At 37.1% G+C, this 27,608-nt stretch overlaps 1 protein-coding gene across 1 annotated transcript in view; it reads right to left on the reverse strand.

The window, feature by feature from the left end:
• Positions 1 to 492: 492 nt before the first annotated feature.
• Positions 493 to 27,608, reverse strand: part of RAB28 (RAB28, member RAS oncogene family) — a 77,581-nt gene continuing 50,465 nt past the window's right edge. The window contains exons 5-7 of the mRNA XM_054581942.1: positions 14,827 to 14,930; positions 9,745 to 9,822; positions 493 to 1,412 (exon numbers count right to left, since the gene is read on the reverse strand). Of these exons, the coding sequence (XP_054437917.1) occupies positions 1,320 to 1,412; positions 9,745 to 9,822; positions 14,827 to 14,930 (275 nt within the window). The 3' untranslated portion in view covers positions 493 to 1,319. The remainder of the gene's footprint in view (positions 1,413 to 9,744; positions 9,823 to 14,826; positions 14,931 to 27,608) is intronic.

The raw sequence follows: 27,608 nt of genomic DNA on the forward strand, positions 1-27,608 counted from the left end.
TTCCTGTTCCGATGTAGCACATACAAAGCACCCACCAGGCTAGGCACTGTGCCTCAGCACAAAAACACGGCACGACCGTGACCAAGGCAGAGCCCTTGCCATCGCGATGGCCAAAGGCTGGCTGGCGACGTCCGGAGACGAGGGAGGAGCTCCAGGTAGAGGGGCCTGTGCAGAAAGACCGGAAGGTGGAGCAGCGAACAGCAGGCAGGGGTGGGCCTCTGCACAGAGGCAGAGCGTGCACCGAGGAGTGACAGGAAAGAAGAAAAAGAGGGAGGACGCCCTGCCGTGCAGCCCCTGAAATGCCAGCCAATGGAGTCTGGACTTGAGTCAGCACAACACAATAACCTCACAATTCGACATGACTGCGTATTAAACTTCATGCAATCGCCGATGTTACAGATAAGTGCACTTTGTGTTCTTTAACTAAAAGAAGATGGCTAAAACAAAAATGTCCCCAAAAAGTAGATTAAATAAATTTATTTGTAGGAGAAAAACATCTGAACATCAGGTACAAGACTGACCCACAATGATCCAACAACAGTCAGAACTCGTTCTGAGAGGACTCGGATGCAGTTGCCGGAGCAGGTCCGTGTGGAGCGTCAGCTGCGCGTTAATCAAAATCTGTACAGCCATCTAACCTGAGTATTCCACAATACACAAAGACCATGATGCAGTGATAAAAATACAATATCAAATACCACTTTGTGAGCTATAGATACAATATAAACAATTTAGGTCCTTTTTTAAAAAATGAAAAAAATATATTTCTATTACAGCTTTATTTCAAGCATTTTCAGTTAGATACAGCTTTATATATTTTCACTCACAATAGATAGCAAATGATTTGCCTTCTTTACTATTTGTAGATAAAAATATATTACTTGTTTAAATGTTTGTACTCAAGCATACTCTGCCATGTGTGAGTTCAGATAAGAAAATAAAAACATGCTGTGGCAAAATCCTGGCTGATGATCAAGACTTGGATAGTTTCCATATTTGTTTTAAAAAATTGACATCTGGGAAAAAAAGAAGTGAGGACATTAAAGAGAACCAACATTATTCTTTTTCAACGAAGCAGTCTAATTCCAGAGAATGGGCTTTCCATTTTGAATTCAAAGTGTGTGGTCCCGAAGTTGAATTCTTTCCAGTCCAAGGGGCGGCCTGTGGCTGCGAGGCAACACTTAATGGTGAAGCGAGCCGGGAGGAAAGTGTTAACTGAACTATAGAGATGGTCACCGATAAAACAAGCTCCTAGCGGTCCTCGGGCCCACACGGAGGCAAAGGGCAGCCAGAACCATCAATACCAAAGAAAAACGCGCTCACTGAACTGCACACATAGAGCTTCGAGGAGGGTTAACAGTTCTTGACACAGGTTCCTGGTTGTAGTTTACAATATCTGCCTTCACCACCCTCTGTCATAAAAGAAAACAGAGTTATTATCAGGACATCAGAACATTTAGAAAGAGCTCCTTAAAGTATATTTTTATTTTCTGAACTTAGGTGAACTCCTGATGACAGACATCATAAATGAAGCAGGAGCTGATATTAGGAGAATCAACCAGAACAAACATGCAGAACTGGGGCTGGAAGGGAAGGGGGCTGGGTTTTTTCTTAAGTATCTAATAACAATTTCTTTATTGGGTCTTCCCTGATTTTACAACATAAGCTTGAGGTGATCACAAGTCTAATAAAAACCCAACAAATTAATATGAAATATTAAACCCTGGTTATAACTTAAGGCAAAGGAATTAAAATTAATCATTCACATAGTTTAACTGATAGACAAGACTTTGTTATTTCAAAGTGAAAAATGCCATTATTTATTAATATTTCCATAAACCACTATCCCCAGCCATAACTTTTTTTAGAATGTTTACAGCAATTAGTGAGTTAGTGAGAAGACGTATAAATGTTAAAGACGAATCACATATAAAGGAGAAATGTTTTAAGCAACCCAATATTTAAAACTTTGCCAATTTTTAAAACTTTCCTCCCAAATCCCTGACTTACTAATGACTAACAAAATACAGAATGAGAAATTTAGAAAATTACCACATACTCATGTTTCTAAAATAATTTAAACCAAAAGATACTTTTAACTCTTCCTTCCTTCCCTCTAACCCACATTCAAGGATTATCTTAAATGATAAATTTAGCAATATGCCCTAATATTCATCTCTAAGTAATAATTTAAATTAAAACAAATACTTTACTGTTTTCAATGCTTTTACTTAGTCTGCACACACAAGCGTACAAAGAAGGGTAATTCAAGGCAAATTTTAGAAATACTCTTTCAATTACCAGGCTATTTCAGGAAAATGGTAAGGAATGAATAATGAAATAACTGCCTCACTTCTCCACTTCACTGCACATGTAATAAACACAACCATAAAGACAAATACGTGTGAAAGTAACTGAACTGTTATTTTAATTTGTTCCCAATTTCTTGTTTAATTCATAAGTGTCCTGGCAAAGGATCAATTTTTCAAAGTTCTAAAACAGGACGTATGCAATATTAATTCCAATAATGTACAATAATCATTTGAACTTCTCTATTCATAAGGGAAAAAGAACAAGATAGCATTCACTAGTTCTCACCACCTCCCCCCCAAAACTGCAATAACTGATCTGTTATACCTGCACTACTGTACGGAACAGAGTCTACTCTGAGCAGAGTTGGTACGTTGAAGATCTTCTTCCGGGTACTTCACTATTTCTGCCCTGACAATATGCTGTCAATTCCGTACAGCACAAATGAGACGAAGAAGAAAAAACAGAAAGTATGTTCAGTGACTGAAAACAGAAGGGAACACCAATGTAGAAAAAGAAATATACACATAAATTGAAACATGTCACAAAAGAAAACAGCAGAATATGGACATATAAAAGGAAAGAAAATAAAGATCCAAGAAACATTATTCTTTACAATTCTATTTAATTGTTAAAACAGACATGTCTACTGAACTTTCCACAAGTTGTGAGTTCTACTTTTGATTTCACAACTACAAGTAATATATATAATTCACAGTATTTCAGAGAACAACCAAGAATTATGCTGCTTTTCTATGCTAATGTGCAGTAAAAGTATTAATTCCATTTCCTTCAACAAGCATCACCGAAGAGCTACTATGTGCCAGTCACTGTACCCTGGAAACGTACAGGTAAATTGCACAGGTTCTGTTTATAAGCTGCTGTGGGAAGAGACATACATATGTGTCCAGATCAGTGCTTCACCAGCAGACTCACAGTGGTAACATGGAGGGAGGAGTAATTAATCTTCTTTGAAGGTGGAGAGAGGACGCATGTATCGGAGGAAGCCACGTGGGATTCACAATTTTTACATTTACTAGCACTTACTACTTGCCAAAGAGTAAGGACTCTTTGTTGACGCTCAGGGCCGCCTGTCGATGCTCCTGTCCCACCCTCACAGCCCCAGCATCCACGGTTCCAGAGTCCATGTAAAATTAAACAAGTTCGAAATGCACTTTTCTACCATTGGAAAAAAAATACTGTCATACAGTATTTAAGCAAAACAGCTGTTTTTTAAATATCTGAGAGTTTTGCTAAATAATCAAAACTACTTTATTAGGTTTTTGTTTCCTATAATCCTTAGGATGAAAAGACTATACATGACAAGTACACATGCCAGAGATAACATGCTCTCCAAAGATTTAAACTTGAAACTACCCCTCCTTTTTTTTTTTTCAATTTCAAATCTTATTTCAGAAAACTGCTTCATAACAGCATCTAATAATTAACACGCACAGGAAGACACGTTAGTATGGCTGTTGGTTGCGGTAACATGTACGAAGACTGAATAACCTGAGAGGAAACGAGCAGGACGCTGCAGCACATCGGCTTTGAGTGGGCCCTGCTCTAGTTCTCCAGCAAGCGGTGGTAACTTCTGGACAAGAAATGATTTACTAGGCCCTCAGCTTGATGCTATCAATAGGAGCGTTACCAACTGCAACATGAGGTACTGGGGGGAGGGGCGTGTCAGTGGAAAGTTGAATACCATTATCTGCCCTCCCTGAACCTAATTGTTTCATGACAAACTGTGGGTTACAATAAAGAAAAGGGATTTTCATAATCAGTAAGCGACTCATTAATCCTCCAAAAGTTGGTTTAAACCCCATCCTATAAACACAACCAAGTTACTGACCTCTGGTCAAGACATCTGGTCAAAGTATTGACTAACATAAATGGCTTGGGTATTCACCATTAATTTTCCTCAAATTAATGAAGAACTAAAAAGGCAACATCCTTCTTGGGGACCTTCGTTGTTTGACATAAAGCTTTGTCCAGAGTTTCTGAACTGGAAGCCAGAACCAAGGTTTTGCTTTCTGTGAGGAGCAAAACAGAATTTCCATGCCATAAACTGCATGGCAGGTGATTTCACAGTAGTCGGCTTGTTTAAAAGTCATTCGCTGCTGCTTTCAGAGAAAATGTTACCTATAAAACACCGACTTCTCTTTTTGGAGCCACAAAGTACACTCCACTGTTCTCTGCAATTAGTCAATGGAGTGTAGATAATGAAGTTTACACTCCAGGAGGGAAGAAGCTTTGGGAACACCAGTTTAACCCTTATTATCCCAGAGAGTAATTTAGACGGAAAGAGGTAAGATATTAAGACTATGCATTTTCTTTTTGGACCACCTAATGCATTATTGAAGAGCTGAATGCCAGACTTCCTAAGGGTAGCAGTAGTAAGTTTATTTTTTATCCTAAAGATTTGACTACTTTGTAAACAAAAAAATCTGAACAAGCTGAGAAACTAGGACATTTACTAACAATTATTCCCAACTTTTACACTAAATCAGAGAAGAACGGTTGGGACCAGAGGAAAGAGAACAGATAGACAATGAAAACAAAACTATTAACTAAATTGGGAGTTGTGAGAAGTGAAACGAGAGTACACTTCATTGTTTAAATATCTGTCTGCCCCCATTTACGCTGGGAGCGCCTCGAGGACAAGGACTTCAACTTAGTCATCTCCACACCCCCAGAGTCTAGGGTGGTCCCTGGCACAAAGCAGACCCTCCAAACACGTTTGCTGTGTTCACAAAGTGCATTCCCTTTCTGTTCTCCCGCTTCCCCTTTCTCTTCCTCACAAAACCTGCACGAGATGCTGGTAACTCATTTTATATGACCCCTCAACAAGAATGATCTAGGTAAGCACTAAAGTAATCTCTTTGAACAATCAGTGAATGAAACTAAGACTAAAAGGCCTTATTACAAATGTTTGTCACCAATTCAATTACTGTAGCATCAATTTCCACATGACTGGTGAGTCTACCATCTACCTCCTTTTCTATAAAATAAATAAAAACACTTTAAAACCTTATATCACATTCCCTGCGGAATCTGTTAAATGACATAAAACCCATAGAAACCAGGCACAAGAGCTCTCTCTCTTTCTCTCCCCACCTCCATTCTCTCCCTCCTTCTTTTTCTCCTTCCTTCCTTTTTTTATCCTCCCCTCCCCGTCCCTCCCTCTCTCTCCCTCCCCACATATAGTTTTGTTTTCTATGTGTCTTGCATATATAAACAAAAAACATAAAATCTGAACTTGTTTATCTTTTTTTTTCTGAGTTCTTGACATCCAAATGGCCAACAAGTACCTGAAAATGATGCTCAACATCACTAATCATCAGGGAAATGCAAATTATCACCACAACGAGCTATCACCTCCCACCTGTTAGAGTGACCGGGCGAGAACAAAAGAGAGGTCCTGGGGAGGGTGCGGAGAGAGGAACCCTTGGCGCTGCTGGTGGGGATGTAAAATGGTACAGCCACTATAAAAACCACTGCGGAGGTTCCTCTAAAAATTAAATATAGAACTACCACATAATCCAGCAGTTCCGATCCTGGGTATCCAAAGAAAATGAAAACACTACTTCAAAAGGATATAGGTACCACCATGTTCATCACAGTGTCATTTACAGCAGCCAATATATGGGTGCAGCCCAAGCGTCCAACAATAGAGGAACGGATACATAAAATGTGGCATACACACACGGAGACACACACAATGGAATTACTATTCAGCCGTGAGAAAGGAGGACATTGTGCCAACTGCGACACGGATGGACCTTGAGCACCTTATGTTAAGTGAAGTGAGTCACACGAAGAAAGACAAGTGTGATATAATATCACTTATAGGGAGAATTTCAAAAATTCTCCAAAGAATTTACAGACTTGTAAAACACAGAATAAAATGGTGTTTACCAGGGGATGGGAGGTGGAGGGACAGGGTAGATACTGTTTAAGGTTGAAAACTTATAATCTGTAGTATATAAGCCCCCGAAATATAATGTACAGAACAGAGAATAATCATCAAACCTGCTGAGAGCCTAGAACGTAATTATTCCACCTACTTAAAAGAAAGCATCATGTAACATTATAGAGGTACTTTTTATCACTACAATGGCATTCACATTACAATACATAAATGTATCAAATTAACATGCTATGCATCTTAAATTTACACATTATATGTCAAATGTATTTCAATTTAAAAAAGAACACTGTGCTTAATGCGGCTTGCCAAGTATATATTCTTAGAAACACCTTTCCAAGAAAGGAATTTGCAAAAGTGTTTCCACTGAGAAATGTTAATTGTGAAAGCAATAATTTAATTGGCAAAGGCAGCAAATTCATCAGGTTCAGGAGAGGAAATTGAAGATTCCCACATAAAGGATTCTGACCAACAGGGAAAGGTTCTAGTATCTTGAATTCATCTTCAAATGAATGGATTCAAAGAACGGGGGTGGCCAAAAAGTCCGTTGCGTTTTTTTCCATGAGATGGCTCTAGCGGCACTTCAGTTGTTCGCTTCAATCGAAACAACTGTGTTAGATTGTATTGCGGCAGCTGTCGTATCGGCGTGCATTAAAAAAAACACTTATCAAAATTGGTGAATTTTTGTGCATCCATTTTAATATTGAAGATAGAAGAAGGTACATAATATTTTTGGCATATTATGCTTTATTATTTCAAGAAAGGTAAAAATGCAACTGAAATACAAAAACATTTGTGCAGTGTATGGAGAAGGTGCTGTGGTTGATCGAATGTGTCAAAAGTGGGTTGTGAAGTTTCTGGGTACTATTGACATTCTGGCCAAATAAGTCCTCACTGTGGGGCTGCCCAACGCATTGGAAGACGTTTAGCAACACCCCAGCCTCTACCCACTAGAAGCCAAGAGCAGAAGACAGCTGACATACCCAAAATATCCAAATCAATAAAGCTATTGGTGAAAATGAAAAATGTGTCTTTTATTTTACGGAAAAAATGTAACAGACTTTTTGGCCAACCTGATGAATGCCATCGACAAACTGAAGACGGATCTAAACCTGCCTGCAAAATAAACAAGGCGGGGCCCTAATAAACACGGCGGGATGGACAAGGAGGGCAGAGTGCTATGCAGTCAGCACATCTGGTACCTCTCCAGTTAGAACACACCTGGACGTTAAGTCTGACTAAGAGTGAACTGAGAATATTGATAAAACTTCTAGCTTCCATGAAGCTTTGCCTTTCAAAAGCACCCAAAGCATGGCCTCCCTCTGAGTCCTCACTGCAGCTGAGCGCTGCCCCAGAGCACGGGCACGGCGTGCTCTCTCTTCCAGGAGGCCCGCCCATCGCTGGGCCGCCCTTCCCCATTCCTGGAGGTGAGAGATGCCAGTGTCTTCTCTCTTAGACTTCTCTCTTTCCACAAGACCCACTGATTCGCCTTAGAAATGTCTCTTACACCCATTCCTTCCCTTCCACTCGGATTCTGGTCCTTATCACATCGAGGGCAGTAACCTGCTTTCCTTGCTTCAATCTCTTTCCCAAGTCGACCACACAAAAATATCCCATTAGGTTAATCCTACCTAAAAACTGCTTCCATTTATTTCCCTGCTTCAAAAATTATTTCCCACTGTCAATACATTAGATAAAACTTATCAACTTGGCATTCGTAAATCTCCATAATCTTTTCTCAAATTCCTTTTACACTCCAACACAAATAGTCATTTATTTTAACCAAACTACTCTTCTTTTTCCAAAATACAGCCTAAGCTTTTCAACTTGTTCATGCCAGCTTCTCTTCTGGCCATTTTCTTAACCCCTGCCCCCCACCCCAAACTGCCCAGTGAGTCTTCCCCCAACAGGGTGGGGTGGCAAGTCTAGGGCAGCGCTGTCAGGCAGCGCTGGCAGACAGTCCTCAGCTCAGGCCCCGGCCCACCCCTGCCTGACCACAGGTCAGCGGGTCCAAAGTTCCTTATCGTCTCCACAGTCTGTTCCTGCCTATGAAATAAAATGGAATGCCACCTGCTCCACAGAGTTACTATGGGGGTTAAGTGACATAGCACAGTGCCTGGCACATAATACCAATATATTAATTTTCTTCATTGAAGACAAGGACTAGATCTTAAAACTCCTTTAAATCATCCTCCGACCCACCACTATACCCTATAATATAACGTATGATCAATACATCATTTATAATTATTTGATAATCACTCACGGACTCTCTAATTAACCAGACATTCTGTTCAAAATACCATTTAGAAATAAAAACTAAAAAGCAGATGATGCACTTGGTCTGCCAAGTTCTATGTAATCAAGCAAATCATTGTGGTTTCTCTTTCTTGTGTCCCACCTCCTAGGCCAAAAACAAGTGATGAGTTTTTGTGTGTCTGGGAGCGATTTACATGGCACAAAATATCTTAACACTGTTCCTGGCCATAACTAAGTGCTAAAATAAATGTATTTTGAATAATGAAAAATGAAAGCAGCAGATTTCCAGAGATCGAAGTATTTTAACCCAGTCCTAACAACAGCCACAGCAGCATAACAATTTTTAATAAATAATTGCCCTAATTGTTTTAAAACACATATGTACACACATACATGCAGTGACCACAAAAATAAGACACTGAACTTACTCAAAAAGAATTAAAGAAAAATTTAAGTATGGGAAAAATGGGGTGGAAATGGAGTGGGAGGGATTCTGGAAAAATGTAATTCATTTGTTGCTTCTAAGCAAACCACTTCTGAAGCTTAACTTCCAACTACAAGCTCTTGCTCTGTCTGACCTTTAATTCTGTCAAACATGCAAATTGGTATACTATTATAGTGGTATTTTTAAATGCCTGACTCTTGGTATTCATGTTTATTTCTTAATCTCAGAAAATTGACTAGGACTAGTAAAAGAACTCAGAAATCCTCAATAATCAACACCATTATTAAATTAACAATAAAATCACATCAGTAATTAATATCATTAGAGCAAGGGGTGTTTTAGAGTATAGAGTATACAGACTTAAAAAACTGAGAAAATAATGTTTTACCAAAGCAAACAGGGAAGGTGCCAAGTGGAGAAAACCCTAATTAATACTTTAAAAAATAATTGCAATTTTGTATGAAATATTTTTAAAATATTGTACAGTGATCCTGGGAGAACTTAAGTACACAACAATATGGTCGGCACCATAACCCATTCTTTAACCATTGATGAAATTTATACTATATTGATCTCACGTTTCCAACAAAAGGAACAAACTAAAGTTTCAAGGGTATCATAATTTGGCAAAAAGTTAACATCCTCCATCTTCTGCAAAAAACAGTGATTCATTCATACACACAATTTATTTCTAGGATTTTTAGAGATATGTACATAGAATATATAAATGTGAAAGAATTCAGGGATAAAAATCTTTTAAGAAATAAATTATTCTTTAAAATATAAAGTTCAATATAATCACCTGTGACTGTTCTATTTCTGCTTTGTTTAACTTGATTCCAAGGATTTCAGCAGCAACTTTCTGAAAACACAGGAAGACCTACATACCAAAAATAGGTTTAAATGATTTAAAACAGGCATGCTTAAGTTACCTTCAAATAAATTGAACTTCCTAAACAATGATAAACAGCAAGAATTGTAAAAATATGATATGCCAGGTTATTCCAAAAATAGCGTTATTTGTTAAACACAGCAAAACTTTAAGTGTAATAATTTTTTAAATGATTAAACCCATAATTTGAAAATTCATGAAATTCAGTGAATTGGTCTAAACATATACACTTATCCCTAAAAACTTACATTTTGAAAGATTTAACATAAGACAATTAATTACACCTCCCACATTTAAAAAAAAAATACTAGTAAAACAAACTCGTATAAGTGCTGAAGAAAATGAGAATGCCTTAGTCAATACTTTAATACCTGGGCTTCTCACTGCCGGTTCTGTATTGGTCTTTTGATCTGGCTTTAGCCTATCCCTTTAATAACCTTCGTGGTTCTCATCAAGTCACTTAATTCTCCACATCTCTTGAGCAAAACAGTTTAGCCATCCTTATTGTATTTTATCAGTTTAGAGCAAAGGAGCAGTTTACTCCATTATCTGTAAACAAAAATCTACAAACACTTTTCTATAAACAGCCTTTCATACACAGTTAGCTTAGGCTGAGCCCACTCTGATTCCTAGAAGTGCAAGCCAGAGACTACCTATAATGTATAACTTGTCTTTGCTTCATAAGCACACTATCATTTTCTTATTCCTACTTATCTCAAGATTACTTACTGAATATTTATCACAATTTTATTAATTTAATTTTGATTTTTAATCAAAAGGACATACTCTGAAAGCCTTATGCCATTTGCACCTCAAAAAGTACTAGGTATTATGGTACACTGATGATCAATATTTAGGGAAAAACAGGAAAGTTAGCGTGGTAGAATAGAGAGAAAAAGGGGGATTGTAAAAGAAAATGAGCAAAGAGGTCAAGGGGGTACGAATCCTGTGAGATCAGGTAGCCTTCAGATGGACTTTGGTTTTTACTCTGAGTGAAGTGGAAGCCATGGGGGGTGGCCTGATGGGACTTTTATTTAACAGGTTCAATCTGGCAGCTGTATTACATATTCACCAGAAAAGATCAGGGTACAAAAAAAGAAACCAGCTCTGGTCAGTGCAGCTTATTCGTTCTGGAGCATTGTACCATAAACTGGAAGATCATGGGTTCAATTCCTGATCAGGCCACATACCTAGGTTGAAGGTTCAGTCCCATGTAAGGGCGTGTACAAGAGGCAACCAATCCATGTTCCTCTCTAGCACTGATGTTTCTTTCCCTCTCTCTTCCTCTCTTCCCCTCTCTCTAAAATCAATAAGTGTGTCCTCAGGTAAGGATAAAAAGAAAAAAAAGAAACCAGTGAAGACACTAATTAAGAGAGGATGAAGGCTTAAAACAAAGTGATAGCAGAGGAGATGGTAAAAAGTAATCACCAGATTCTAGACATATTTTGAAAGTACAGCCAATAGGACTTGGTGATAGATAGATGTGGGGTGTGAAAAAAAAAAAACAAAACCAGAGTAGTCAAGGATGACTTCAGTATGGTATTGGTCTTAGCAACTGGTTAAGAACTGCCATTTATTGAAGTGCAAAGACTGTGAAAGATTTGAGGCAGAAATTGCAAAAGCTCAGTTCTGGGTCTAAATGAACTGGGTTACCTAGTAGACATCTAAGTGGAGGTGTCAGATGGGCAGCTGAATATTGAGTATGGTCAAAACAAGACTAGATGAGGTCATCAAGGAAATATGTTCAGAAAAAGAAACACACAAAGACGGAGCCCAGGGGCACACCGAAATTCAGAAGGTGAAGAGATAAAAAATCTACCTAGGGGATTGATAAAGAGTACTTAGCAAGGCAGGAGGAACACCAGGAGGTATGGCATCCTGGAAGCTAAGTGAAGAAAACATTTTAAAGAGGAGAGTAATCAACTATTTTACATGCTGCAACTAAGTCAGGTAAGATGAGAACTAAGAACTGGCGAGTGAATTTAGTAAAAAGGGGGTCATCAGTGACCTTGAAAATAACAGTCTCCAGGTGAAATATTAGGGACAAAAGTCTGACTGGAATTGTTCAAGAGAAACTTGGAGAAGAAAACTAGAGATAAGTCTTTCAAAATATTCCACTGGAAAGCAGGGGAAAGGAGGTAATAGCTAGAGAAAGATGTGGAATCAAGAGTTTTTGTATTTTTAAGGTAAGTCATACTATTTTGTATGCTGATAGAATCCAGTAAAGAGAAAAAATGATGAAGGAAGAAATTGCTAAACACTGTTCATTACTAGGCAAAAAGCTGGCCCTACCAGGAGCATGAACAGTTCATCCCAGAGCAAGGGCAGAAAAGAGAGAGTATCAGGGAACAGATACAGAGCGGGAAGGACAGTGAGGGTATCCGGTGGCAGGAGCACAGGGCAGTTGTCCTCTGTTTCAAATTTATTATAAAATAGGAAACACAGTTATTAGCTGAGAAAATGGACAAAGAAGTTTTGAAGATTTCAAGAGAGGAGAGAAACTATGGACAGTCATTAGTTGAGGGGGAGAGACAATGGACCTTAAGGGCCTACTAAGTGATGGTGAATTGTAAGTGAAAACTCCATCATGCCTGTGTTTTTCTCTGATCATGTTCAAATACATGCGTGAAGCCATAAAAAGGTGGGGGTCTGACTTAAACCAGAGTTAAGGCCAAGTGAATCTGATAAAGTGAAAGAGGGGGAACAGGAATGGAGGATAAACACATGGCAACGATTTTCACTGGTCATGATATTTAAGTTAGGAAGAGTGAAAAATGAGGACAGGAAAGGAGGTTAGGGACCCTGAAAGGGTGTTAGGACCAGTGTCTTGTAGGTCCCGCTGAGGTTGCAGACTGATTGGCTTAGGGAACTCAAAGGTGTGAGCCAAAAAGGGGGGATGGCCATCAATGATCAGGATGCCTGATATGAAGATACGAGATAACAGAAGGACGGCAGTGATTTGCAATGACAGTGCCTGGGACTGAGTGGCTGAGGTGGGGTGAAGGACAAAGTAAAATCACTCAGTATGGTGACGAAGGCAAAGTGATTCCACCAAACCATTTCAAAGTTAGATTTTAAAAAAAATGAGAATTTTTAGTGGTGGTTCAACATAAATACACAAAAAATACTTAGTGGTTAAATACAAGCTAAAATACTGGAAGTTAAAATAATTCTAAAATGGCTAAAGACTCCTAGGATGATTAGTGAAAGTAGAAGCCCAATTTACAGATAGACTTATCAAGGAGTATCAATGCTATATTTTTTAATGGCATATGAGGGTATATGCCAATGTTTGTATTATCCTGGAAGAAAGCGCTCCAACAGGTCAAAATTTTAAATATCAGATCCCAAAAAAAGATTAAACAGCCTTTATTTTATTTAATATTTATCCTGAGCATAAAAACCATGAAGGAAATCATACAGGCAAAATATCAGAAAGGATCAAACCAAAGAAAAATTCAAACTTCTTTTGGCTGAATATGTCAAGAAAATTAATGAACAAAAATCTGGGCAGTGAAGAATATTGGCAAAAATTATGACAAATGGCTGTTATCCCTGATATAAAAATGGTCACAATAATTTTTAAAAGCATATTACAACGCTGGCTGGTGTGGCTCAGTGGATTGAGCACTGGCTTGTGAATCAAAAAGTTGCTGGTTCAATTCCCAGTCAGGGCACAGGTCTGGGTTGTGGGCCAGGTCCCCAACTGGGGGCATGTGAGAGGCAACTGATCGATGTTTCTCTCACACATCAATGTTTCTCTCCCTCTCCTTCTCCCACCCTCCCTTCCTCCCCTTCCTTCTCTCTAAAAGTAAATAAATAAAATCTTTTTTTAAAAAAAAAGCATATTACAAACAGATAATAGGCAGAAAATAGGTAATGAAATTTTTTGATGTTCAACCCCAATAGCAATCAAAGGATTTAAAATTTAAATAGCAAAATACCCCCTTTTGCCCACCAAATTGAGAAATATTTGAAAATAAATAATGTTAAAAAAGAGCGTATGGTATGGTATGGCACTCACACAATACTGATGGTAATTTGGCAATATGTTTCAATTCCTTTTCAAGGAATCCACATAAAGGAAATAATCAGGGGGATCGCTTTGTAAGTTATATAAATGTCTAACCGCTATGTTGTATCCCTGAAACATAACACTGAAGGTCCACTTCAATGAAAAGTTTTTAATTTTTTTAAAAAGGAAATAAAACATCAAAGCATATGGACAAAGTTTTACATTAAATTATTATGTCAAAACTTGAAAACAACCTATATGTCTAATAATAAGGAATTCGTTGAATGAAATTTTTAATAGTTATTTAATGAATTATTAAATCTATTTAGTAATATTAAATGACATGGCAATATTTTCCATAGATGCGTATATTAAATCAAAAAGTAAAGCAAAATTATTTCTACATTATGATCTTAACTCTTTAAAATAAATATTTAGTGTGGTTAATACAGTGAGCCCTGAAGTGTCACTACTTCGGTTTGCAAATCCTACCTCCACCACTGATTAGCTGTATAACCTAGCCCCCCATTATAGAATCTCACTAAGACTCATCTATTAAAAAAGAGATCATTAGAGTAGGACGGTGCCTATCACAAAGGAAGCACTCAGTAAATGCAAACTGCTGGTGGCAGCACTAATATGTGTGAGGATCAGAGAAAGGAGACCAGAAGGGATCATACGAGGTTGCGGACGGCCATCTCTGAATGCTGAGATCGCGGCTGTTTTACATTCTTTTTAAACTCTTACATTTTTAAATACTCTAAGATAACCACAAAATTATGTTAAATTAATTACACAACCAATATAAATAGAAAAAGCATATCTAATCTAATCTACTTTATGTCTTCAGTAAGCATTAATTTGTTGCAAAAGTCAAATAATGGAAGTATATACTTCCTATGAATATTAGTAAATAAATGAGAAAATAAGTGAGTAAAACCTCACTTATAACATTCAAAATTCACTACTTTACTTACAGAGTCTCCTGTCTTTGCTGAGACAAAGTGGCTACTAAAACCATTTTCCTGGCAAAACCGTAAGTGTTTTTCAGGTTTTACTGTTCGCATATGCTCCAAATCAACTAGAGAGGTGAACAAAAACAGAAAAAAAAATTTAATATTAGAGTCAATCAATATATTTTAACATGTTTGATTTACTTTCCAATATTATACCCCCAGCCTAGACACTAGCTATGTAATCTTGAGCAATTTCTTTAATTCCTCTATGCCTCAGTCTCCAAATCTAAAAATCAAGACTAACAAATATACACCTAGTAATTGAGAATTAATCCATGTATAGTGCACCATGACCCGCACTGGTAAGTGCTCAAAAAATGAAAGGTATTGTCCTTATTATCTACATAGCTTTGGGTACATTGATGATACACAAAAAATACATAAACTTAGTATAATAAGTTTAAACATAGTGATTAATAGAAAGGTGCACTTACCCAAGCATATTTGATTGAACAGTCTGATTATTGTAATAATTAGAATCGTTCTGCAATTTTTATAAATACTGATGTTCACACAAATACATAATTAATTTTCTACTAAAAGATATCAATATTTCATAGTTTATTTAATTTATTGAAAGCCATGGTTTAATTTCACAAAGACATAGCTCAGCTGCTTTCCAAACATAAAGTATGTATTTTTAAAGTAAGAGGTAAGCATTTATTTCCTTGAATACATGTAGGTACTTTAAAGCAAAGCACAGTATTCACATCCAATACTGGTTTTATCCGGCACAGTTTTTTTTTTTCAAATGTGATCTTTTATTGAACAGTTTCTCTTTTTACAACACTAGAAACCCTATAAGGGTGTTGACTCAATGCCGTCAAATTATAAGGCAAATATATTCACAGGATTTAAGGACAACTAGGCTCTTTGAGTCAATATAGGGGAAAAAAAGTTAAACTGATTTCCTGAGGAAGGGACCCAACTGACTTGTAAAAACTTGTGAATTTGCAAATCTAGTAAGCCTACATAATAGTGTCAATTGATTATCAACTAAAAAGTGCTCTCATTTTACATAAAAGGTTTTATTTAAAATTATATTGAAGGTCTTTAGTTTGTAGGCTCAAGAGATGTTTCTCTAGGAGATTTTTTACTTAGTGGAGGGATTCCTGAGTCCCATTTATATTGCTTACCTTGAATAATATGGAGCTTTTTTCTTTTCTGGCCACAAGTTGCTGTTCCTTAAACATCACTGAGACCTTATTTACAGGAACAGGCCAAAAAATGTCCAGATACCATAGGCATCAATATGTAGAAGATTAAATACTAAGCTATTAGCACTGACATTTATACATCTAGGCTATCATAATATTAAAGCTAAAATACTTTCCTAATTTAACAAGAGTAAGGACAAATGTCACTAGGAAAAATCCCCAATGAAATCACTGTCCAATTTTTTTAAAATGAAGTCTGCCATTTTGTGTGTGTATTTGTCTTTTCAAATGGAACAGTCTATCATTGTTCAATTTTTTTTCTTTTCTTCCTCTCTCCTTCTGTCCCTCCCACAACTCGCAAACTACCACACAAGTTTATCTATGGCATTGGGGGATTTACTATCCAAGCAAAAGTTTTTTCCTCATAAAAATAGCAATAAAAGACTAGTATGTCACTTATCAATTGGGGGGAAGAAGCATTTATTCAACAAACATTTACTGAGTACCTACTATATATCAAGTACTGTGCTAGGTAATAAGAACCCAAAGATGAAAAAGATACAAGCCAGGTCCTCAAAAAGTCATCACCAGTATTATGAACATCACAGACCGTTAAAGACATAAAAATTTTTTTAAACAGCTGAGACTCTGACAAATATGAAAGCAGAGATTTTTTTAAAAGGCCCTCACAGAACTTCAAAGTTTTCTTCTGTTGTATTAGAATTTAGTGGGCAACATGTAAGAGGGCTCAGTTACTAGAGCACTTCATTACAGATAATCCAGAAATGTAAAGTCTTAAAATGAAGTTATAGTAAGACACTAGTAAAATCTTTTCTTCCATTTTTATTTTTTCTCTTATTTTTAAGAGCATTCTTAAAATGATTACCCAGTACCTACCTATCATACATGTGATAACATTCTCATTGGTAAAATGATTTCCTTTACGTCCTTCAGTGAAGGGAATCACATCATTTTTCTAGGTGAGATATAAAAATATGTATATATTCCTCACCCGAGGACATTTTCTCATTGCTTATAGAGAGAGAGGAAGGGAGAGAGAAAAACATTGATGCGAGAGAGAAGCATCAACTGGTTGCCTCCTATACACACTCAGACGGGTGATGGTGCATGCCCTGACTGGAGGTCAGACCCACAATCTAGGTATGTGCCCTGACCAGGGATGGACCCTGCGACCTTTCAGTTATAGGACGCCGCTCCAACCAATTAAGCCACACCAGCCAGGGCCCTAGGTGTTATATTTAATTTTACAAAATGGAATTAAAATGTCCTAAACACAGTAAAATATGCTCATTTCCCAAATATTCAGAAAAACAACCATGACAATGAAATTTTAAATGCCACCAACTAAAGACAACTATTGTTAACATGTGGGGTATATCCTTCCAACATCTAAGCAACTGAAGGACAAGGGCACTGATGTTGTATATATGTCATTTCTTTTACTTCAACCATACAATTGGGTTGGTCAAAAAGTCCACATGGTTTTCTCCCCTAGAATAAAGAGGCACATTTTTCAATAACTTTATTGACTTGGATATTTTAATAGCGCATCATCCAAGGAGAAATCTCCAGCACGAAACTTCGCAAACCACTTTTGACATGTTTGATCAGTCATAGCACCTTCTCCATACACTGCACAAATCCTTATTTGCATTTCAGTTGTGTTTTTACCTTTCTTGAAATAATAAAGCATAATATGCTGAAAATGTTGCATATTTTCTTCCATCTTCAATATTAAAACGGGTACATGAAAATTCACCAATTTTGGTAATTTTTTTTTAAAGCACACTGATATGACAGCTGTCACAATACAATCTTAACAAAATTGTTTTGAATCAAGTTAAAGACAATTACGCACTACTAGAGCCATCTTATAGAAAAAAACAAACAAACTTTTTGGCCAACCCATACATCCTGCTTAACCATGCACTTAACAATTTCACCAGATAACTGCTTTACTGATCTTCCATCCATTCATTTAACAAATAGCTGAACATCAGGCACTGTCCCGGATGCTGCACACATAACAATGAGATTACATTTTAATAAAGGAAAATAGGACCAACAAGTAAAATATATAATATGGCAAACACTGATAGGTTTTATGAAGAAAAATAAAGGGTACGTGAGAGGCAGTACTATTTTAAACAGGTAGGCGAAAAACCTTAAGAAGGCTAAGGAGCAAGAAAATCTGGGGGAAAGCCTTCCAGGGGAGACTGCAAGCGCAAAGGCCTTAAAAGAAGATTACTATTAGCAGATTCAAGGAAAAGCCAGGAGGCCAGAGTGGCTGAAATTAGTTGAAAAGAGAGGGAAACAGTGGGAGATGAGGCTTGAACAGCAGAGCCGGATCGTGCAGCGTGTGGGGGCCGCTCGAAGAGAGATGGGAAGGTACTGAAGGGTTGTGATTTTTTAAAAAAAAAAAGTTATAATTTGACTCACATTTTAAAAGGTTCTGGGCTCTTTATTGAGAAGAAACTGCAGAGGGACAAATGGAAAGCAGAGGAGGCACTGAGGGGTTATAATCTAAGACATGATGGTAATTAGGACGAGTGGTAGGCAAGAGAGACAGTAAAAAGTGGGGCATTTCTCAAAGTATCTTTGGAATAAAAAGTAAGTAGGATTTGCTAGTGGATTTGACGTGGGATTTGAAAAGTACATAAAGGTCACTTGAAGATAGTTAATCTGTATTCAAAATGAGACAGTGTATTTGTCGGTTTTGTTCTAGCCACATTCATTTATTTTCATGGATGGAGATTTGCATTTAAGTAGAACTAAGGTTTTCTCAACCTTGTACAATAAATGAAAAACAGGTAAGTTGAAGACAGTAAATGCAATGTAGTGATTACATTTATGAAACAGGGAATCTAAGTTGATGAAGAAGAGGGCTGAGGAACATGAAAAGGCCAATGGATTTTAAGGTCTTACATGGGTTTTTAAATTACTGAAGTTTGGTTACTAAAGGAAGGGGGCTGGAAAGAGGAGGTAGTAGAGACTGGGACGCCCGAAATTGGTATTATGAAGAAGGTGCAGAAACTGCTGTCAACTAGGTCTTCAGAATAATTACATTTGTGCAGATGTGGGGGGAGGTGTACAACATGACCGGAAGTAGAGAATCAGAGAACTGAGAGTCCAAGGTCTTAGAATAATCTGTACTAATATTGGAATTACTAAGAATTATGACAGCATAGTAACAGAATTACTGTGATCAAGGAGCCAAAATCTTCAAGAAATTTAAGGAAACAATATAGGTGTTGGCCAACAAGTTAAGTGGCAGGAGGTATGATCATATGGTTTGATAATCAAATGTAAACGTTTTTAAGGAAGATGGAGAATGATCTGAAAACAGCACTATGGAACAAGGGCGTCTCTCCCACCTTCAGTCCTGGTGATAAGACCTACAGAGCAGGAAACAGCCAGCGCTTCAAAGGGCATCAGGAGAAGGCAGCACCATCCTTATGGGAGAACCAAGAGACAGACCCAGAAGTTTAAAAACTTGTTTGAGGAAGATGTTAAGAATACGGGAATTTTACTGATATCTTTTTGTAAGCTACTGAAGACCCAGTGGAAATGTCTCAGAAGTTAAGGAGAGAAGCTGCTGCTGCTGATGACTGGCATTGGGACATTAAGTCACTGTGAGCCTTACTTTTTTCGTGTGAAATCAGAATGGTGCTTCACCTATTTGCCAAGATTGTTATGCCAAATCCAGATGGTGTCTCTTCAAAGGAGAAAATAAATATATAAATAAATAAGCTAACTAAGCAGAAAGAATATCAGCTTTGGTGATGATTACTTAAGAGTCTAATTTTTTTCTGAAATTTTAATTAAAAGAATAAAGATATACAAACTTTAAATGCTCATTATAAAAAGGGGAATTATATACCTGGCATTACTTATTAGTACTTTCAAAGTATTCATTAGTAACAATAAACCATAAAACTGAGTTCATAAAATCATAAAGTAAGATACTCTTTGCTTTGGAAGTCCTTTACAAAGTACTTGCAGCTTTACATACAAATTGTGAAATTACATATTTAAAAATGATCCATCATGATTAGCCAAAACATGACAAGTAAATATCTTTAATAATTTATTAAATATGATTTACATGTGTGCTTAAAATTATGTATATATTTTGACTTCTAAAACATGCACATGCTAATTAGGTAAGTCTATGACAACTTTTCTTTTTTAAATTTTACTTTTCAATTACGGTTTGCATTCAACATTATTTTGCATTAGTTTTAGGTGTATAGTATAGTGATTAGACAATAATGTATTTTACAAAGTGTTCCTCCCAATATTTCAGGTACCCACCTGGCACCACAGTTATTACAATATTATTTACTACATTCCCTCTGCTTTATTTTACATCCCTGTGATGATTTGGTAACTACCAGTTAGTACACTTCTTGATCCCATCCTCTTTTTTACCCAGCCCCCAAACCCTGCTCCCATCTGACAACCATCAGTCTGTTCTATCTACGAATTTGTTTCTGTTTTGTTTGTTCATTTACCTTGTTCTTTATATTCCACATATAAGTGAAATCATATGGTATTTGTCTTTCTCTATCTGGCTTATTTCACTTAGCATAACACCCTCTAGGTCCATCCATACTGTCTCAAATGGTAAGATTTCATTCTTTTCATGGCCAAGTAATATTCCATTGTATCTCATACATGTACCACTATTTTTTTTACCCACTTGTCTACTGATGGGCCCTTGAACTGCTTCCATATTTTGGCTATTGTTAATAATGCGGCGGTGAACATAGGGATGCATATACTCTTTCAAATTAGTGTTTTGGATAAACACCCAGAAGTGGAATTGCTGGGTCATAAGGCAGTTCCTCTTTTTATTTTTTGAGGAACCTCCACACTGTTTTCCATAGTGGCTGCACCAATCTGCATTCCCACCAACAGTGCATGAGGGTTCCGTTTTCTCCACATCCTGGTCAGCACTTTTTTGCTGATTTATTGCTGACAGCCATTCTGACAGGTGTGACATGATATCTCATTGTGGTTTTAATTTGCATTTGATATTCTGGCAATTAGGGATGTTGGGCATCTTTTCCTGTGTCTATGGGCCATCTGTATGCCCTCTTTGGAGAAGTGTCTATTCAGGTTCTCTGCCCATTTTTTAATTCGATTGCTTTTTAGTATTAAGTTGTCTCAGTTCTTTACAAATTTTGGATATTGACCCTTATCATATGTATCATTGGCAAATATCGTCTCCCGTTCGGCAGGCTGTCTTCTCATTTTGTTGATGGTTTCCTGTGACAGCCTTTCTTTTTTAAGACCTATTTGTTTACTGGCATTCAAGCATCCATATCCAGGATCTCCACTGCATCTATAGGATTGCTAATATAATGAAAAGAATAGTTTTCAAAAACACAGTACCAATTGTAACAATAGTTTAAAAAATAGATATATCAACTGTATAATAATAATCAGGGCTACTGATAAGACTGATGTAAAATTTTAAGTAAAATTTAAAATTCTTAAAAACATTACAATACCTATATTACTTTTGATATTGTCCTGAGACTTTATAATATTCCTATCTTCCTAAATATTCACTTTTCAACATGTTATAAGAACATATTCTATAATGAATATGACTTTTTTATTAATACCAGAATGTATTACTTCATGTTTTTTAAAAAAAAATGTAAAGTACTATACGATGCTAATTAATTACATCATTGTCTATTCCCTGTCAATGGAAATACATTAAAAGTATAAACTATTTTGGCTCCTCAGTTCACATATGATGTCAGAAACAGAAAATTCTCAGTGAAATGACTGTAAAATATGCCACTATCTAACTTAAAGAAGTAAAAGCAAAATACAAATACAGCACTTGCACAGATTTTTCACAGTAATTTTTAGGTTATCAAGGAAACATCTAGAGTGTTGATCTGGTTATACTCAATTCAAACAAACTACTTGTCACATTAACTACCTCCAGGAAGTTACTCCAAACACAAAATAAACTGTTTATGCTCCTACTCAGATAGATAACATGACAGATTGTTATTAGTTGAAGACAGATGAAATACATTAATTTGATTGTGAGCATGTGTTTAATTTTACCCTGCCATGTACACTCTCTAATGCTGTCTTTCTATGATGACATAGTAAATCATACTGTATTAGAAGAATTGGTAATGCAGGAAAATAAAAAGTTAAAAGAACTTGACTTTGGTGTTACAGATTCTTGAATCAACCTTCTTTAAAAATGTAAGTGCCTGAAAATCATTTAGTTCCACAAACAGATAAAAAGGGTGTCATCAAAGAAAAGACTTTAATTCTAGTACAAATGTTAAAACCTTTATGCAGTTTAACATTTTTTCTACATACTAGCTTTTATATCTTTGTGAAATGTCTCTTCTTTCCTTTTCCCATTTTCTACTGTTTTAACTGTTTATCTTAAATATAGATTAAAGACATTTGCCACATTTGTCCTGAACACTCCCCTCAGGTTAGAATTTTCCTTTTAAATATTTCATGATATATTAGAGACACAGAAATTAATATTTTATGAAATCAAATACACTAAGATACTAAGCTCATTATTGCTTAAGATTTGCTTATTTAGTTCTTTTGTCAGATGCAGATAAATACAAAAAAGAAACAAAAACATGCATAATACAATAGCCACTTACAAAATATTTGCTGAGTAAAAAAAATATTTTTAGGCTCTTAGAAAAAGCACAAAATATCAACTGTGTCTAAAATAATATATATTCCTTCATTTTACAGGCATATAATACAGGACTGAAAATTAATGAACTAAAGTCGCATCACAGTAAAAATATCATAAACATGTGCTCAGCAAAAGCAGCAAGACACAAAGGAATATACATAAATGTTAGCTTTCATATGAAAATTAAAAATGACAAATTAAATATTTCTTAATGAAGTATACAGAAATAATGAGACTAAAAAAAAAACCCCAGCAAGGAAAAGATGACAGAAGATAACAGTTACCACTAATGGTAGAGAGAGGATTAATAAAGGTACCTGGTAGGCAGGCCTCTAGGGTGATTGACAATGCTCTATTTCCTGATCCAGGAATAAGTGCGTGCGTGCATGCGTGCATGCGTGCATGCATGCGTGCGTGCATGTGTGTGTGTGTGTGTGTGTGTGTTTTAAACTCTTCTGTATGTATAGATCACTGTATTTCAAAATACCTACTAAAATTGTAATAATTTGACAGTTCTCTTCAAACCTAGTTTTTTTCATATTATCATAAAGGGTCACTGTTATGAAAATATTCATGGATTTCATACTTTTCTCCAAGGACCTCTATTAATCATTTAATTATCAAATCTTACATATGTCATGAACCTTGTATATTTTCTCTTCAATATATTTATCACCTGACTCTGCCAGATCCTTCTTCACTAATTACTTTGCTTTTAGTAATTTTCCAAGAATTTTATAGACTCTCCATAATGCCACAATATTTGCCTAATCATTTTGCATTGTATTTCTATTGTATAGTCATATATATCCACAAACTGACCTGGTAAGGATTCTGAAGCAATAATGATAAATAGTTAACTCTGTAGAGTCACCAGAAAACAACCAAAAACAGGCAATATCAAGAGGCCAGGGATGGGACTTAAGAAATCATTTCATTTCCTCAGTTTATTTAGCTATCATTAATTAGATTATGTAAATTCCCTCTGGTCATGGATAATAGACAACAACTTCTCCTCTGCCTTTAGGCTGAAATGAAATAAATGGTTTAAATGAGAGCCAAAGACTAAGTAAATCTTTCTACATTTGTGGCTATTACAACTTTCAATACTTTCTACAACATTTGTGCCTAAATCCTAAAGATCATTTTCCCACATGCCAAAAGCATAAAAGAACTGGAAAATTAATAAACTGCTTTCATTTATCTTAAATCACGTTTTGGGTGGGCTTTCTTCACAGACATTCTTTTTTTATTGATTGGCGGGGAGAGAAAGAGACATTGATTTGTCATTCCACTTATTTACGCATTAATTGGTGGATTCTTATATGTGCCCCAATCAGGGATAGAACCCGCAAGCTTGGTGTATCGAGACAATGCTCTAACCAACTGAGCTACTCGGCCAAGGCCATAGAAATTTTTATCAGATAATTTCATACTGGCATAGTACTGTATAGGTTTATTTGAAATGTTCTGTGTGATACATACAACAAGGTCCAAGTACACTTATGCCTTTCATACATAAACCTGCATGAAAAAGAAAATGTACTTTTCTTGTTTAAACATCAGCATATCCAGGGATTTGGCAAAGAACAGGAGCCAGAGTAAGAATTGCCTCAAATGGTAATTATATTTAGGCTATTTAATTCTTCTTTTTATATTTTCCTCTACTTTCCAGTTGTCCACAATGATCATATATATCTATTGGAAGAGGGGGAGGACAGAACATAATTTCAAATAATAAAAAGTAAACAGTAAAGAGAAAACTGGAGAAATATCTGTTCTGGCTTCAGGTCAAGATGGTAGTATAGGTAAATGCAGTATTCACATCCTCTCAAAATCACATCAAAAATACTACTAAACAACAGAATAACAATCATTCAGAACCACCTGGACAATCTAGTTGAACGGAAGTCCTACAACTAAGGATATGAGAAGCCGCCCCATCGAGAATGATAACAGATGCAGACTGGGCTGTTCCCACACCTGCACATGGCAGATAAAATCAGGAGGGATACCCTGGCCAAATGGCTCAGGTGGTTGGCGCATCGTCCTGCACACCAAACGGCTGTGGGTTCAATTCTCAGTCAGGGCACATACTGATGTTGTGAGTTTGACCCTCAGTTGGGGCACGTACAGGAGGCAACCAATTAATGTTACTCTCTTATATCAATGTTTCTCTCTCTCTCTCAATTCCCCTCTCTCTAAAATCAATAAACACACTCTCAGGTGAGAATTTTTAAAAATCAGGAGGGATATCTCAGCTGTGGAGGAGTTCCCCCTGAGGAGCAAGGGGTCCCCGCCCCATACCAAACCCCTCAGCCCAGGGTTCCAGTGCTGGGAAGAGAAGTTCCCATAAATTCTGGCTGTAAAAACCAGCAGAAATTGTGGGTCAAATTAGACAAAAAGCTGTTGGAGTCTCAGGCAGTTCCTCTTCAATGGGCTGAATACAGATTTACTCAGACGGACTCTCTCTGAGCTCCAGCACTGGTGCAGCAGCTCAAAAGGCACCAGTGACATGTGGGGAAGAAATGCAGTGTCTGGCATGAAGATGGGGGCTAGAATAGCAGCTTTCTCCCAGGCAGAAGTGCTGGCAGAGGCCATCGTTCCTTTTCTGAGCTGTCTCCTGACAAAGATGGCAGGCAGGCACGATATCTGAGTCTCCTTCAACCTGGCTATCGCTGTTTGCTCTGCCCTGACAATTCCTGAGACCCTGCCCCACAAAATCTCAGGCCCACCAAAGCGTTTCTAGTAGCTTTTCCATACAAATGGCCTTTCTTGGCTTATGCTTCAGGCTTTCCTAAAATCTAATATCTGCCAAACAAGCAGCATCTGGCCTCAGTGTGCCCCACACCTCTTGCTAAGAGGCCCCAGGCACAGCACTAACAGAAGCTGGCCTTGGTCCACAGTTTGTCTTGCTTGGGCCACTCCAAGCCCAGCACAAGTAGCAGCCATCTGCAGATGGCTTTGTAGCTCATGCCAGGTGGCCCCAAGCAGAACTCAGGCAGTGGTTGTCCTTGGTCTGCACATCCCAGGAGGCCCCAGAGCCAGCATGTCCAGTGGACAGCTTCAGACCACATCGAAGCATCACTTAACCACCTCCATAGTGACACACTCAGAGGGTACCAGAGCCCTGCTGAAGTCAGTCCTGGTCCATGGGACTTACAGCTGACCCTCCACAGTGGCTGCAGCCAGTCCTTGCAGCCAGTCGGCCGGGAGTAAATCCCTCTTATTATGCATTAATTGGTGAATTCTTGTATGTGCCCCAATCAGGGATAGAACCCGCAAGCCAAGAGCAATCAAGGCTGACCTGCAACAGGAAGGTATATACAACTCACATGGGGGGCGGGGGCGAGTACACTTGGACTATCCAGCTTGGGTGAATGAGGAGGCTATGCCACTGGACTCCACAGGACACCTACTACATAAGGCCATTCTACCAAGCCTAGGAAATTTAGCACCTCTACCTAATACGTAGAAACAAACACAGGGAGGATACCAAAATGAGGAGACAAAGAAACATGGCCCAAATGAAAAAGCAGAAAAAATCTCCAGAAAAGAACTTAACAAAATGAAGACAAGCAATCACTAGATGCAAAGTTCAAAGCACTGGTTATTAAGATGCTCAATGAACCTAGGGGAAGAGTAGATGAACTTAAGAGAGACCTTCAGCAGCATAAAAAAGGATATGAAAACCATAAGAAAGAACTAGTCAGAAATGAAGGATACACTAACTGAAATGAAGAATAATTTACAGGTAATCAACAGCAGAATCAAAGCCAAGAATCAAAATAGCAATTTGTAATATAAGGAAGCAAAGTCACCCAATCAGAACAACGAGAAGAATAATTTTAAAAAATGAGACCAGTGTAAGAAATCTCTCAGAAAACTTCCAGCTTACCAACATTCACATCACAGGGGTGCCAGAAGGAGAAGAGAGAGCAATAAATGTAAAATCTATTTAAAAAAATATAATGATGGAAAACTTCCCTAACCTGGTGAAGGAAGTAGGCATATAAGTCCAGGAAGCAGAGGGTCCCAAACAAGATGAACCCAAAGAAGCCCACATTAAGACACTTATAATTAAAGTGCAAAAGTTAAAGACAAAGAGAAAAATCTTAAAATCTGCAAGTGAAAAGCAGCTAGTTACCTGCAAGGAAGCTCCTAGAAGACTGTCAGTTGATTTCTCAACATAAACTTTGCAGACCAGAAGGGAGTGGCAAGAAATATTCAATGTGATGAAAAGCAAGGACCTACAATCAAGATTACTCTACCCAGCAAAGCTATCATTTAGAATTGAAGGACATAAAAAGAGATTCCCAGTCCAGAAAAGGCTAAAGGAGTTCACTACCACCAAATCAGGATTATATGAAATGTTAAAGGGTCTTCTTTAAGAAGAAAAAAAAGATCAAAAACATGAACAATAAAGTGGCAATAAATACACATCTATTAACAATTGAATCTAAAAAACAAAATAAACAAGCAGAACAGAAAACTGTCCAAGAGCAATAAAATTCAGAGTAATAAGAATAGCTAACATTTATATAGCACTATACTGTTTTATAGGCACTTCACGTATATTAAGTAATTTAATCTTCACAACCACCATCGTGTAAACATAAAAAAAAAAAGAGGTATAGAGAGGATAAATGAATTATATAAGGACATACATCTAAGTAAGGAGTGAAGCCAGAACTCAACACTAAGGTAATTTAGCTCCAGAGTTTGCATTCTTAATTCTCACAGTTTTCTCTTCATACATGTGTGAATCTTCTGTGATTGTGTTCTTAACACAGCATTGTTTCAGCTGTGTTATCCCAAGTGGAATAGTTCACCAACTTTCATTGCCATATAATATACCT

This window comes from Pteronotus mesoamericanus, unplaced genomic scaffold (assembly GCF_021234165.1).
Source record: "Pteronotus mesoamericanus isolate MK-2021 breed Mesoamerican mustached bat unplaced genomic scaffold, CSHL_Meso_final contig_68, whole genome shotgun sequence".
NCBI lineage: Eukaryota > Metazoa > Chordata > Mammalia > Chiroptera > Mormoopidae > Pteronotus > Pteronotus mesoamericanus.